This window comes from Procambarus clarkii, chromosome 14 (genome assembly GCF_040958095.1).
Source record: "Procambarus clarkii isolate CNS0578487 chromosome 14, FALCON_Pclarkii_2.0, whole genome shotgun sequence".
NCBI lineage: Eukaryota > Metazoa > Arthropoda > Malacostraca > Decapoda > Cambaridae > Procambarus > Procambarus clarkii.
Genome location: NC_091163.1, coordinates 36,639,556 through 36,653,365, shown reverse-complemented (window position 1 = coordinate 36,653,365; position 13,810 = coordinate 36,639,556). Strand labels below are relative to the sequence as shown.

The following is a 13,810-nucleotide window of genomic DNA, read 5'->3' as shown; positions in this document are numbered from 1 at the left end:
TCTCTGGTGACGTCAATGAGCTTGGAGCCCAATTCCTTGAGAAATCCCAAGGCACTCTTACCCCAGGGAGCCATGTGTCTCGGATGTTATGGGAATAAAGGTGTATATATATTGACATTCCAATCGCCTGTACTTACCTAGTTGTGCTTGCGGAGGTTGAGCTTTGGCTCTTTGGTTCCGCCTCTCAACTGTCAATCAACTGGTGTACAGGTTTCTGAGCCTACTGCGCTCTATCATATCTACACTTAGGTATCTATATGTATCTAAGTCATATTACTTTACCATTATAATCTTAGATATCATCTGATATCATGGTTGTTGTATTGAGTGCATATTCTATTGCATTGTTCCTTGTAATGATCCTCATATTGTGCTTCAGTGAAATAATGTATAACCCTGAAATGTTATCCTAATGTACCTAGTAATCCTTGTTCATTATTGTGTATTGTTATTATTGTGTATTAGGAGCAAGTATTGGCAGGAATTTGCAGAGAAAGTTGGGAGTAACAGAAACTTGAAGGAAATCTGGCAAGACGTAAATAAAATAAGGGGTAAAAAGCATAATTTTGTTGCACATCCAGACCCGCAAGGAATTGCAAATGGTCTTGTAGCGAGTAGATTATCCCAATAATATACTCGCTCCAAATGCTTTGTTAATATTCCTGTCAACCTTTGGAGATGAATGAGGTGAGGCGTTGCCCGGGCAACACGGTGAGGTGATGCCCGAGCATATAAGCAGCAGAATAGCAAACATTAACCAGAGTCTACTTTCAAGTGTGGTCTAGAGCAGACACTTGCGAGATACTGTACCGACGCTCAGTGCGCTCAACTCACACCAAAGTATCACCTGTGTACTTCTGTATATTCGACCAAATATATATATAGTATCTTAGTGTCTGTGTTTATTGTCACCATACTTTACGTAACAATAGAACCGTTACAGTCTCGTAAATAAATGGGCGGAAGCTGCCAAACTTAGTACCCGCTGTAACGAGAGAGTCATTAGATTCTTGGAAAGATCTAAGAAAGGACTTTATACTTACAGCAGGTAACAGTGGTGATGTCACTTGCACAGGTATTACCAGAGAAGAACTAATAACGGCGATTAAAGTTGGGAAATCTACCGCACCTGGGGAGGATGGAGTAACTTGTGAAATACTTAATGAACTTGCCATTATGACGAAAAGCCCACTTTTAGACCTCTTTAATATTAGTTATAAAGAGGGCAGTATTCCCAGTAAATGGAAAAAAGCTATGATCATCCCTATCCCTAAAGAGAGTACAGACCTGTGTCTTTAACCTCGTGTTTTTGTAAAATGATGGAGAGGATCATTTTAAATAGACTTTTATATATAATAGGTGATCAGCTGTCTAGTAATTTGTTCGGGTTCCTCAAAGGAAAAAGTACCTCTGATTGTATTATTAAATGTCTAACTAATGATAATGATTATTATAGAATTTTTATTGATTTACAAGGAGCTTTTGATAAAGCCAACAAAGAGGTTATTTTATATGAATTAGCTAGTCTTGGTGTTAAAGGGAGATTATTGCGCTGGATAGGGGATAATCTTTACGAAAGGAAGGCTCAGGTGTGGTATCAAGGTTGTGTGTCAGGTGTGAGATCAAGTTCAAGTATGTTTATTGAGATAAGCAATAAATACATCTCAAAGGGATAGAGTAGCTTAGGCTATTTCTACCCAACCAAGTCTAGTGCCCTTGAGGAGATACCAACTCTTATTTACAAAAAAGTCTCCAGATTTTTAACTCCTGCCATTGCATTGCTCTTCAACAAGTCACTTGAACTCCAAACCTTTCCAGATATTCTAAAAAAAAGTGAGAGTAACACCGGTCCACAAATGTGGTGATCTCACAGATGTTAATAACTTCAGACATATATCAATTCTGCCAAACTTGTCTAAAATATTTGAAAAACTAATCTACAAGCAGCGTTACTCTTATCTAGCCAAACACAATATACTTAGCTCTTGTCAATATGGCTGCAGGCCCAAAATAACACTAACGATACACTTATTATTATGATTAACTTGATTCATACAGCTTTTGATAATGAGTTCCCTGTTGGGTTATTTGTGGACCTGCGTAAGGCTTTTGACACTGTCAACCACCAAAACCTTCTTCTTAAATTACATCATTATGGAGTCAGAGGACACTCCCTGCAGTACCTTCAGTCTTACCTTACTGACAGGCTCCAGTATGTTTCTGTGAATAATTCAATTTCTCCCACCCTACCCATCAACATTGGTGTTCCCCAGGGCAGCATACTTGGCCCTCTCCTCTTTCTCATCTACATTAATGACCTTCCAAATGCCTCCCAACACCTCAAACCAATTCTATTTGCTGACGACACAACCTTCATTTACTCCAGTCCTGATCCCCTTGCTCTAAATGCCACAGTAAATACTGAGCTAAATAAAGTCCATCTTTGGCTAACTGCCAATAAACTCACCCTTAACATTGACAAAACTTTTTATATTATGTTTGGCAATAAATCCTCTAATCAAATAAATCTCAAAATAAACAATACCCAAATTTGTAACAAATTAGATGGCAAATTCCTTGGCATTCTCATTGACCACAAGCTGAATTTCCAGGGACACATTCTAAACATATCAAAAAAAGTTTCAAAAACTGTGGGCATTCTTTCTAAGATCAGATATTATGTACCCCGCCCTGCCCTGGTGACTCTCTATTACTCCCTTATCTATCCATATCTCAACTATGGTATTTGTGCTTGGGGTTCTACTACCCAAAATCACTTACGTCCTCTAATTACTCAACACAAAGCTGCTATTAGGACAATATCCAACTCTGGCCCCAGACATCACTCGGTACCCCTACTCAAATCTCTAAATATGTTAGACATTAAGTCACTGCACATTCTCTCATGTGTATTATACATATATAAAACGCTAAACTGTAATGCCAATCCTGATCTCAAAAGTTTCATAGAAGGTTGTAACAGAACCCATGAGCACCACACCAGAAATAAATACAGTTTTGATATTCCTAGAGTACGACTTAATCAAACTAGAAATGCTTTACAAATCAAGTTAGTTAGTTAGTTTAGTTCATTTATTATGCACCCCATACCCATCTTGTGGGCGGTAGTGGAAAGGGTTACAGAGGCACATAATGGGCTCAGGGACTGAACCCCACAATTCATTTAGCTAAGCAAGTTACAATCTTGATGAGCTAGTTACAAAATTCAATATAAGTCATCACATCAACAATGGGTTCGAGATCGACCTCAAGTACAGGTTCTAAATTAAGCAACTGACATATGTGGAGAGCTAGTGTCAAAATTTATATGTTTGTACAAATCAAGGGACCAAGAATGTGGAATGACCTTCCCAACCATGTTAAAGACTGTACCTCTCTCAACCAGTTTAAGATAAAAACGAAGTACTACCTAATTAACTCAATGTAACCTACCTCACCCCTAAATGTCAACCCATGTCTACTATTTTAAACAATGCTGTTTGTTAACCAAATTGTAATTTTGTTTTTTTCCTGCCATGTTCCCCCCCCCCCTTTTTTCCATTTTTTTCTCATTTTTTCTTAACACAATTTATACTTTAATCTCAATTAGTATTAAGTTTTAGTCTTTAGTGTTTTTCCTGCCCGAAACACTGCGTAATAGTGGCTTTAGGCATTGTATGTACTAGCTCTATCTATAACTCCATCAACTTTGTATCACACCTTGTATGGATGTACCTTACCTGAATAAACATTTGTATTTGGGCAAAATATGACTCATCGCCGTTTTCAGTAATTGGCAAATTTTCGGTATAAAAAGTTGTAATTTGATAATGAAAATAGGAGCAGAGAGCCAGAACTCGGCTTGAAAATCACGCTGAGACTCTGGTACTGTTGATGACTGGTACTGTTGATGACTGGTACTGTTGATGACTGGTACTGTTGATGACTGGTACTGTTGAAGACTGGTACTGTTGATGACTGGTACTGTTGATGACTGGTACTGTTGATGACTGGTACTGTTGATGACTGGTACTGTTGATGACTGGTACTGTTGATGACTGGTACTGTTGATGACTGAGACAGTTGATGACTGGTACTGTTGATGACTGATACTGTTGATGACTGAGACTGTTGATGACTGGTACTGTTGATGACTGGTACTGTTGATGACTGAGACTGTTGATGACTGGTACTGTTGATGACTGAGACTGTTGATGACTGAGACTGTTGTTGATGACTGGTACTGTTGATGACTGGTAATGTTGATGACTGGTACTGTTGATGACTGGTACTGTTGATGACTGAGACTGTTGATTCAGATTCAGATTCAGATGTTTATTCAGGTATGGTATATACATACAAGTGATGTTACATTAATGGATTGATATATAGATAGAGCTAGTACATACAATGCCTAAAGCCACTATTACGCAATGCGTTTCGGGCAAGAAAAACATTAATATCTAGAACTTAATACTAATTGAGCATAAAGAATAAAAGATGTTGAGAACAAATACAAATAAAGATAAAAAAAAAGGGGGAACATGACTGAAAAAGCAGCACAAATACAATAGGTTGACAAACAGTGTTGATTAAAAAAAAAAAAAAAAAAAAAAGAAAATGAAAATAACAGACATGGGTTGACAATAGAGGAGTGAGGTAGATTACAGGGAATTTATTAGGTAGTGTTTAGTTTTTATCTTAAACTGGTTGAGAGAGGTACAGTCTTTAACATGGTTGGGAAGGTCATTCCACATTCTGGGCCCCTTGATTTGCAGAGCATTTCTAGTTTGGTTAAGACGTACTCTAGGAATATCAAAACTGTATTTATTTCTGGTGTGGTGCTCATGGGTTCTGTTACAACCTTCTATGAAGCTTTTAAGATCAGGATTGGCATTACAGTTCAGCGTTTTATATATGTATAATACACATGAGAGAATGTGCAGTGACTTAATATCTAACATATTAAGAGATTTGAGTAGGGGTACCGAGTGATGTCTGGGGCCAGAGTTGGATATTGTCCTAATAGCAGCTTTGTGTTGAGTAATTAGAGGACGTAAGTGATTTTGGGTAGTAGAGCCCCAAGCACAAATACCATAGTTGAGATATGGATAGATAAGGGAGTAATAGAGAGTCACCAGGGCAGGGCGTGGTACATAATATCTGATCTTAGAAAGAATGCCCACAGTTTTTGAAACTTTTTTTGATATATTTAGAATGTGTCCCTGGAAATTCAGCTTGTGGTCAATGAGAATGCCAAGGAATTTGCCATCTAATTTGTTACAAATTTGGGTATTGTTTATTTTGAGATTTATAAGACTAGAGGATTTATTGCCAAACAGAATATAGAAGGTTTTGTCAATGTTAAGGGTGAGTTTGTTGGCAGTTAGCCAAAGATGGACTTTATTTAGCTCAGTATTTACTGTGGCATTTAGAGCAAGAGGGTCAGGACTGGAGTAAATGAAGGTTGTGTCGTCAGCAAATAGAATTGGTTTGAGGTGTTGGGAGGCATTTGGAAGGTCATTAATGTAGATGAGAAAGAGGAGAGGGCCAAGTATGCTGCCCTGAGGAACACCAATGTTGATGGGTAGGGTGGGAGAAATTGTATTATTCACAGAAACATACTGGAGCCTGTCAGTAAGGTAGGACTCGAGGTATTGTAGGGAGTGTCCTCTGACTCCATAATGATGTAATTTAAGAAGAAGGTTATGGTGGTTGACAGTATCAAAAGCTTTACGCAGGTCCACAAATAACCCAACAGGGAACTCCTTTTTATCAAGAGCTGTATGAATCGAGTTAAGCATACTAATAAGTGCATCGTTAGTGCTTTTTTTGGGTCTGAAGCCATATTGGCAAGGGCTAAGTATATTGAGTTTGGCTAGATATGAGTAAAGCTGCTTGTATATAAGTTTTTCAAAAATTTTTGACAAGTTTGGCAGGATTGATATAGGTCTGTAGTTGTTAACATCTGTGGGGTCACCACATTTGTGGACAGGCGTTACTCTCGCTTTTTTAGAATATCTGGAAAGGTTTGGAGTTCAAGTGACTTGTTGAAGAGCAAAGCAATAGCAGGGGCTAAAGATCTGGAGGCTTTTTTGTAAATTAAAGTTGGTATCTCCTCAAGGGCACCAGACTTGGTTTTAAGGGAAAGGATTATCTCATTGACGTCAGTGGAGTTAATAGGCTTTAGGTACAGAGACTGTGGAAAGTTACCTGTAAGATAGTCCTTAATGTCAGTACTGGAAGATGGAATATCATTTGCAAGGGATGAACCAATGGAAGAGAAGAACCTATTGAACTCAATAGCAGAATCAGAGGCTGAAAGCTGACTATCGTTATTAGACAGGAGAGTCGGTTTGTTATTTAAAGACTTCTTTGATCCCAATATTTGTGAAATTGTGTTCCAAGTTTGTTTAATGTTGCTCTTTATTTGGGTAAATTTATCTTCGTAGTAATTAGTTTTGGCTCGTCTAATTATCTTTTTTTGATGACTGCTGCTGCTGATGACTGAGACTGTTGATGACTGGTAATGTTGATGACTGAGACTGTTGATGACTGAGACTGTTGATGACTGAGACTGTTGATGACTGAGACTGTTGATGACTGAGACTGTTGATGACTGGTAATGTTGATGACTGAGACTGTTGATGACTGAGACTGTTGATGACTGCTGCTGCTGATGACTGAGACTGTTGATGACTGGTAATGTTGATGACTGAGACTGTTGATGACTGAGACTGTTGATGACTGAGACTGTTGATGACTGAGACTGTTGATGACTGGTAATGTTGATGACTGAGACTGTTGATGACTGAGACTGTTGATGACTGGTACTGTTGATGACTGAGACTGTTGATGACTGGTACTGTTGATGACTGGTACTGTTGATGACTGAGACTGTTGATGACTGAGACTGTTGATGACTGGTACTGTTGATGACTGAGACTGTTGATGACTGGTAATGTTGATGACTGAAACTGTTGATGACTGAGACTGTTGATGACTGGTACTGTTGATGACTGAGACTGTTGATGACTGGTAATGTTGATGACTGAAACTGTTGATGACTGAGACTGTTGATGACTGAGACTGTTGATGACTGGTACTGTTGATGACTGAGACTGTTGATGACTGAGACTGTTGATGACTGGTACTGTTGATGACTGGTAATGTTGATGACTGAGACTGTTGATGACTGGTACTGTTGATGACTGAGACTGTTGATGACTGAGACTGTTGATGACTGGTACTGTTGATGACTGAGACTGTTGATGACTGGTACTGTTGATGACTGGTACTGTTGATGACTGAGACTGTTGATGACTGAGACTGTTGATGACTGGTACTGTTGATGACTGAGACTGTTGATGACTGGTAATGTTGATGACTGAAACTGTTGATGACTGAGACTGTTGATGACTGGTACTGTTGATGACTGAGACTGTTGATGACTGGTAATGTTGATGACTGAAACTGTTGATGACTGAGACTGTTGATGACTGAGACTGTTGATGACTGGTACTGTTGATGACTGAGACTGTTGATGACTGAGACTGTTGATGACTGGTACTGTTGATGACTGGTAATGTTGATGACTGAGACTGTTGATGACTGGTACTGTTGATGACTGAGACTGTTGATGACTGGTACTGTTGATGACTGGTAATGTTGATGACTGAGACTGTTGATGACTGGTACTGTTGATGACTGAGACTGTTGATGACTGAGACTGTTGATGACTGAGACTGTTGATGACTGGTACTGTTGATGACTGAAACTGTTGATGACTGGTACTGTTGATGACTGAGACTGTTGATGACTGAGACTATTGATGACCAGTTAACATCAACGGGTCAGAGATAAATATTCTCGTCATATCTGGCATTGTATTGTTTACGTGTGAGTGTTGCCATCATGTGTGTCTGTTTTTATTTTCTCTCCCTTCCACCTCGTCTCCTTCCCGCCATTCTTGTCGCCTTTGACTCGCTCCCCTCTCTGTTCACTTTGTGTCACAACCATTGGGCTTCTTTTCGCAATGTTGCTTTGATGGATATTTATAAGTTATCTTTGATGGATATTTATAGGTTATCTCTTTGTCTCTTTGTTTCTCTATGTGTCTCTCTGTCTCTGTCTTTCTCTCCTCTGTCCTTACATAAAGTGTTCGATGTGTGTTTCACATAGTGTCATTAATGTGCGTTTACAAAGGTGAGATTCTGATCAGCTTCCATATATACTTTATGCACATACATACATACATATACATACATATACACACACACACACACACACACACACACACACACACACACACACACACACACACACACACACACACACACACACACACACACACACACACACACACACACACACACACACACACACACACGCACACACACACACACACACACACACACACACACACACACACACACACACACACACACACACACACACACACACACACACACACACACACACACACACACACACACACACACACACACACACACACACACACACACACACACACACACACACACACGCACGCACACACACAGGGATGTGAAGGTTTAGTGACAACATAACAGGTACAATAACAACTGGAGGGCAAAAAATTATAGTCGTAGTCATATATAATCCACCACCAAATGACAGAAGACCCAGACAGGAATATGATAGAAACAATATGGCCACCATTAACATAATAGAAAGAGCAGCTTCTGTTGCTAGCAGGAATGGATCTGGACTACTAATTATGGGAGACTTCAACCATGGGAAGATAGATTGGGAGAACAGAGACCCGCATGGAGGACCAGAAACATGGAGAGCTAAGCTGCTGGACGTGGCAACAAGAAACTTTCTAAGCCAGCACATCAAGGATCCAACAAGAATGAGAGGAGAACCAGCAATGCTTGATCTGATATTTACCCTAAATGAGTGGGATATAAGGGAAGTCAAGATGGAAGCACCCTTGGGAATGAGTGATCACAGTGTATTAAACTTTGAGTACCTGGTAGAGCTAGGAATTATCTCCCCCGAAAAAGAACTAGGAAACAAAAGGCTGTCATACCGAAAGGGGAATTATGAGGAGATGAGAAGCTTCCTAAGGAAAATACCTTGGGACACAAACCTCAGAGATAAGTCTGTACAAGATATGATGGACTATGTTACCCAAAAGTGTCAGGAGGCAGTAAACAGGTTCATCCCGGCCCAAAGGGAAAAATCCGAGAAGCAACAGAAGAATCCATGGTATAATAGGGCATGTATGGAAGCGAAGAAACTGAACAAAAGTTCGTGGAGGAACTTCCGGAATAACAGAACACCAGAAAGCAGAGAGAGATACCAGAGAACCAGGAATGAGTACGTCAGGGTCAGAAGAGAAGCAGAGAAAAGTTATGAAAATGATATAGCAAACAAAGCCAAGACCGAACCAAAGCTACTCCACAGTCACATCAGAAGGAAAACAACAGTGAAAGAACAGGTATTGAAACTTCGAACAGGCGAGGACAGGTATACAGAGAATGACAAAGAGGTGTGTGATGAACTCAACAAGAGGTTCCAGGAGGTCTTCACAACAGAACAAGGTGAGGTCACTGTGCTAGGAGAGGTGGCAGTAAACCAGGCGGCCTTGGAAGAGTTCGAAATTACGAGAGAGGAGGTCAAGAGACACCTGCTGGATCTGGATGTTAGAAAGGCTGTTGGTCCAGACGGGATCTCGCCATGGGTACTGAAAGAGTATGAAGAGGCACTTTGCTTGCCACTCTCCATAGTGTATAGTAGGTCACTGGAGCCAAAATTATGAGAAGGATTAAGACAGAAGTGGACTGTTTGAGGCTTCAAGAAGACCTAGAAAAACTGAAGGAATGGTCGAACAAATGGTTGTTAGAGTTCAACCCAACCAAATGTAATGCAATGAAGATAGGTATAGGGAGCAGGAGGCCAGATACAAGGTATCATCTGGGAGAGGAAATTCTTCAAGAGTCAGAGAAAGAAAAAGACTTGGGGGGTTGATATCACGCCAGATCTGTCTCCTGCAGCCCATATCAAGAGGATAACATCAGCGGCATATGCCAGGCTGGCCAACATACGAACGGCATTCAGAAACTTGTGTAAAGAATCATTCAGAACTTTGTATACCACATATGTCAGGCCAATCCTGGAGTATGCAGCCCCAGCATGGAGTCCATATCTAGTCAAGGATAAGACTAAACTGGAAAAGGTTCAAAGGTTTGCCACCAGACTAGTACCCGAGCTGAGAGGTATGAGCTACAAGGAGACCCTTCGGGAATTAAACCTCACTTCGCTGGAAGACAGAAGAGTTAGGGGGGACATGATCACCACATTCAAGATTCTGAAGGGAATTGATAGGGTAGATAAAGACAGGCTATTTAACACAAGGGGAACACGCACAAGGGGACACAGGTGGAAACTGAGTGCTCAAATGAGCCACAGAGATATTAGAAAGAACGTTTTTAGTGTCAGAGTGGTTGACAAATGGAATGCATTAGGAAGTGATGTGGTGGAGGCTGACTCCATACACAGTTTCAAGTGTAGATATGATAGAACCCAATAGGCTCAGGAACCTGTACACCTGTTGATTGACGGTTGAGAGGCGGGACCAAAGAGCCAGAGCTCAACCCCCGCAAGCACAACTAGGTGAGTACAACTAGGTGAGTACACACACACACACATAATCGGATTAATTGAATTCTACGACCAGGCAACAAAAATAAGGCAAGAAAGAGAAGGGTGGGCAGACTGCAAATTTTTGGATTGTCAGAAAGCCTTTGACACAGTGCCACACAAGAGGCTAGTGAAAAAGCTGGAGATGCAGGCTGGAGTGAAAGGGAAGGTACTCCGGTGGATACAGGAGTACCTAAGCAACAGGAGACAACGAGTCAGTGTGAGGGGTGAGGTCTCAGATTGGCGAGACGTTACGAGTGGAGTACCGCAGGGGTCAGTCCTTGGACCTATACTGTTTCTGATATATGTAAATGATCTTCCAGAGGGTATAGACTCGTTCCTCTCATTGTTTTCTGATGATGCGAAAATTATGAGGAGGATTGAAACAGAGGACGATAGTAGGAGGCTACAAGATGACCTAGACAGACTGAGTGAGGGCACGAGTTTTCGTAATTACAATTATTACCTAACCTATACCTATAATAGGTTAAGTAACAATTATAATTACGAAGCTATAAGATGTTTATTTTAACATACTAAGTAGGTTAGGTAAGGTCGGTGTTTTCTATGAAGCTTTTCAAGGGAAACTATTATGTTTAGTATGTCACCTATGCACGCAACTAATAAGTCAATATTGACTTATTAAATTTGCGAGAACGGGTTGCATTAACAAAGGTCAAAGGCCATTCCATCCACCCGCCAACCTCTCAGCTGTTTATGAACGAAAAACGGTTTACACACGACTCACAACTGCTGACGTTCGAACATATCCGGAACAAGTGTTTCACTGACGAATTTTGTTCGAACCACAACGCTGTAAATGCTTCACCCACGTACTACAAATACAAATAATCGCCAACAGATCCTAAACACCTAACCTAACCTATGCCTATATATGCACAATATGCTAATATATTATAATATTAATTTATACTTAAGAAAATTCCCGTTTTGAATGAACAGCATGTTAACATTGATGACTGCGTCTGTGGGGTCGACCGCTGGATGGAATGGACTTAGTCGCAGGACGGCTTGGAATAACTAGTGACTGATGTAAGTCCCGCTGCTTGATGGGACTTGCTGGAGTAATTGTCTGTGTTGTGGAAGGCCCACTCTTGTCCCGCCTCAGGTCCTACCATCAACAACAATGCCCGCCGCCGGCTTCCTGTCACGCCGTCATCCTCTACTGGTCTTCACAGAGATTCAGGAGGAGGAGTGGGCTGCAGGTCAAACCATTATTGACTATATAATTAATTTAGTAGATTCATTTTATTGTAGCCTCAGTTTTGAGCCTGATGACTTTAGTTTTGAAATTGAAATTGAAATAAGTTTATAGAGGTAAAATACACACAAAGGGATGAGGTAGCTCAAGCTATTCTCACCCCGTTCAGTACATCGTGTTAATACATACATAGACACACATCACAAATAAACATATTAACTTTATTGTAACATTAGTTATTAAATAGATTTTGTGACGACGTCGCGGGGAAATTATCCCCGTTTTCTGTAATAATTTTTTTTAATTTCTCGTCTCTTTTATGGCTAACTAATTTATTTATTTATTTGCTACAGATTTTACGAGAATGTAAAACTTCAGTTCTCTGAACTCTAATAAAGCCAATGGTGCCTTCCTGTATATAAATAAATACATAAATAAATAAATATATAATAGAATTAATACAACCAGCGCCAATTTAGTTCTACCGGTTGTATTAACATTTAATGGGTGATGTGGGAGGTTCGCCCCCTCCCTCTCCCCCCCCCGCGGCTGGTCGTCTCTTCCCTTCCATAAACTCTAATATTAAGGAACAACAAAACTACCTCATCATGTCTTAACGACATAATTGTTTCAGAAGACGAAAAAGTCTTCGGACTTTTAAACGAGCATTTCACTCTTGCCCAGAAATTAATAATAACTCTTAGATCGTGTATCTTAGGCCTACCCTGACCAGCCTATGTCGGTCCCCGACCCCAGACCAGGTTAAGGCGACCCAAGAGTCTAGCCTCCAGCTTTGGACAGACAGACATTCTCTCTTATAACATTAATTAAAATATGTATTAGTAATACAAAATACTTTAAAACTGATGAATGCGTTTAGGGTGAGGGAGGGGGCCCCTCCCTCACCCCCCCCCCAGGACGCATGTTGATGCTCGCGGACGGTGCTAAATTAATCAGAGGTGTTGTGAGAGAGGGAGGTCGCAGGACCTCCTGGAGGACTTGAACCTCCTGCAGAGATCCACACACACAGAGATCACACTAACGTGATACATCAAATGAACAAATCCACAAGGGCCGTGACAAGTAAGTTCAGTAGAACTTCGGTTTCAACCCTTTTTACCCTGTCGTAGCTCAGTCGATTAAGGCAGTGTCTGGGATGCTCCCGGACGCAGGTTCGAATCCTCGTCACGGCCCTTGTGGATTTGTTCATTTAACCTGCAGAGATGGTCGGAGACATGGCTACTGGAGTTTAACACCAGCAAGTGTAAAGTAAACACTATATGCGTGCGAGTGGCTGCACAAGACTCTAAAAACATCAATGATATGTACTCCCATAAATCCAATGTGCCTTCTTTATATATATATATATATATATATATATATATATATATATATATATATATATATATATATATATATATATATATATATATATATATATATATATAAATGATAAGGGTAAAAGGGGACAGGAGACCAAAGGGACGGTACACAATGAAGGGGAACTGCCTGTCGGTCACCACTCGAGGGAGAGACATGGGAGTGGACGTCACACCAAACGTGACTCCTGACCCACATTTAAACTGGTTAACATCAGCAGCGTACCTATCTAGCTACGTATGTAAAAGTGAGAACATCATTCAGAAACCTAAGTGAGGAGGCATTTAGGGCGCTTTACACTGCCTACGTGAGGCCAGTCTTATAATATGCCGCCCCATCATGCAGTCCCCATCTGAAGAAGTACATAAGGAAACTGAAAAGGTTCGTCCCAGCGTTACGAGGGATGGGATATGAAGAGCGCCTGAAGGAACTGATGCTATGAAAGAGAGAGAGAGAGGGAAGATATGATAGAATTGCATAAAATGTTTAGGGGGATTGACAGAGGGGAAATAGAGGACATTT

The 13,810-nt window shown here is 40.5% G+C and overlaps 1 protein-coding gene across 1 annotated transcript; it reads right to left on the bottom strand.

The window, feature by feature from the left end:
• Positions 1–3,869: 3,869 nt before the first annotated feature.
• On the bottom strand, positions 3,870–4,358 carry LOC138364793 (mucin-4-like). The gene has a single exon (XM_069324767.1). It carries the CDS (start codon positions 4,356–4,358, stop codon positions 3,870–3,872), a length of 489 nt encoding a protein of 162 aa, XP_069180868.1.
• Between the last annotated feature and the right edge of the window lie 9,452 nt (positions 4,359–13,810).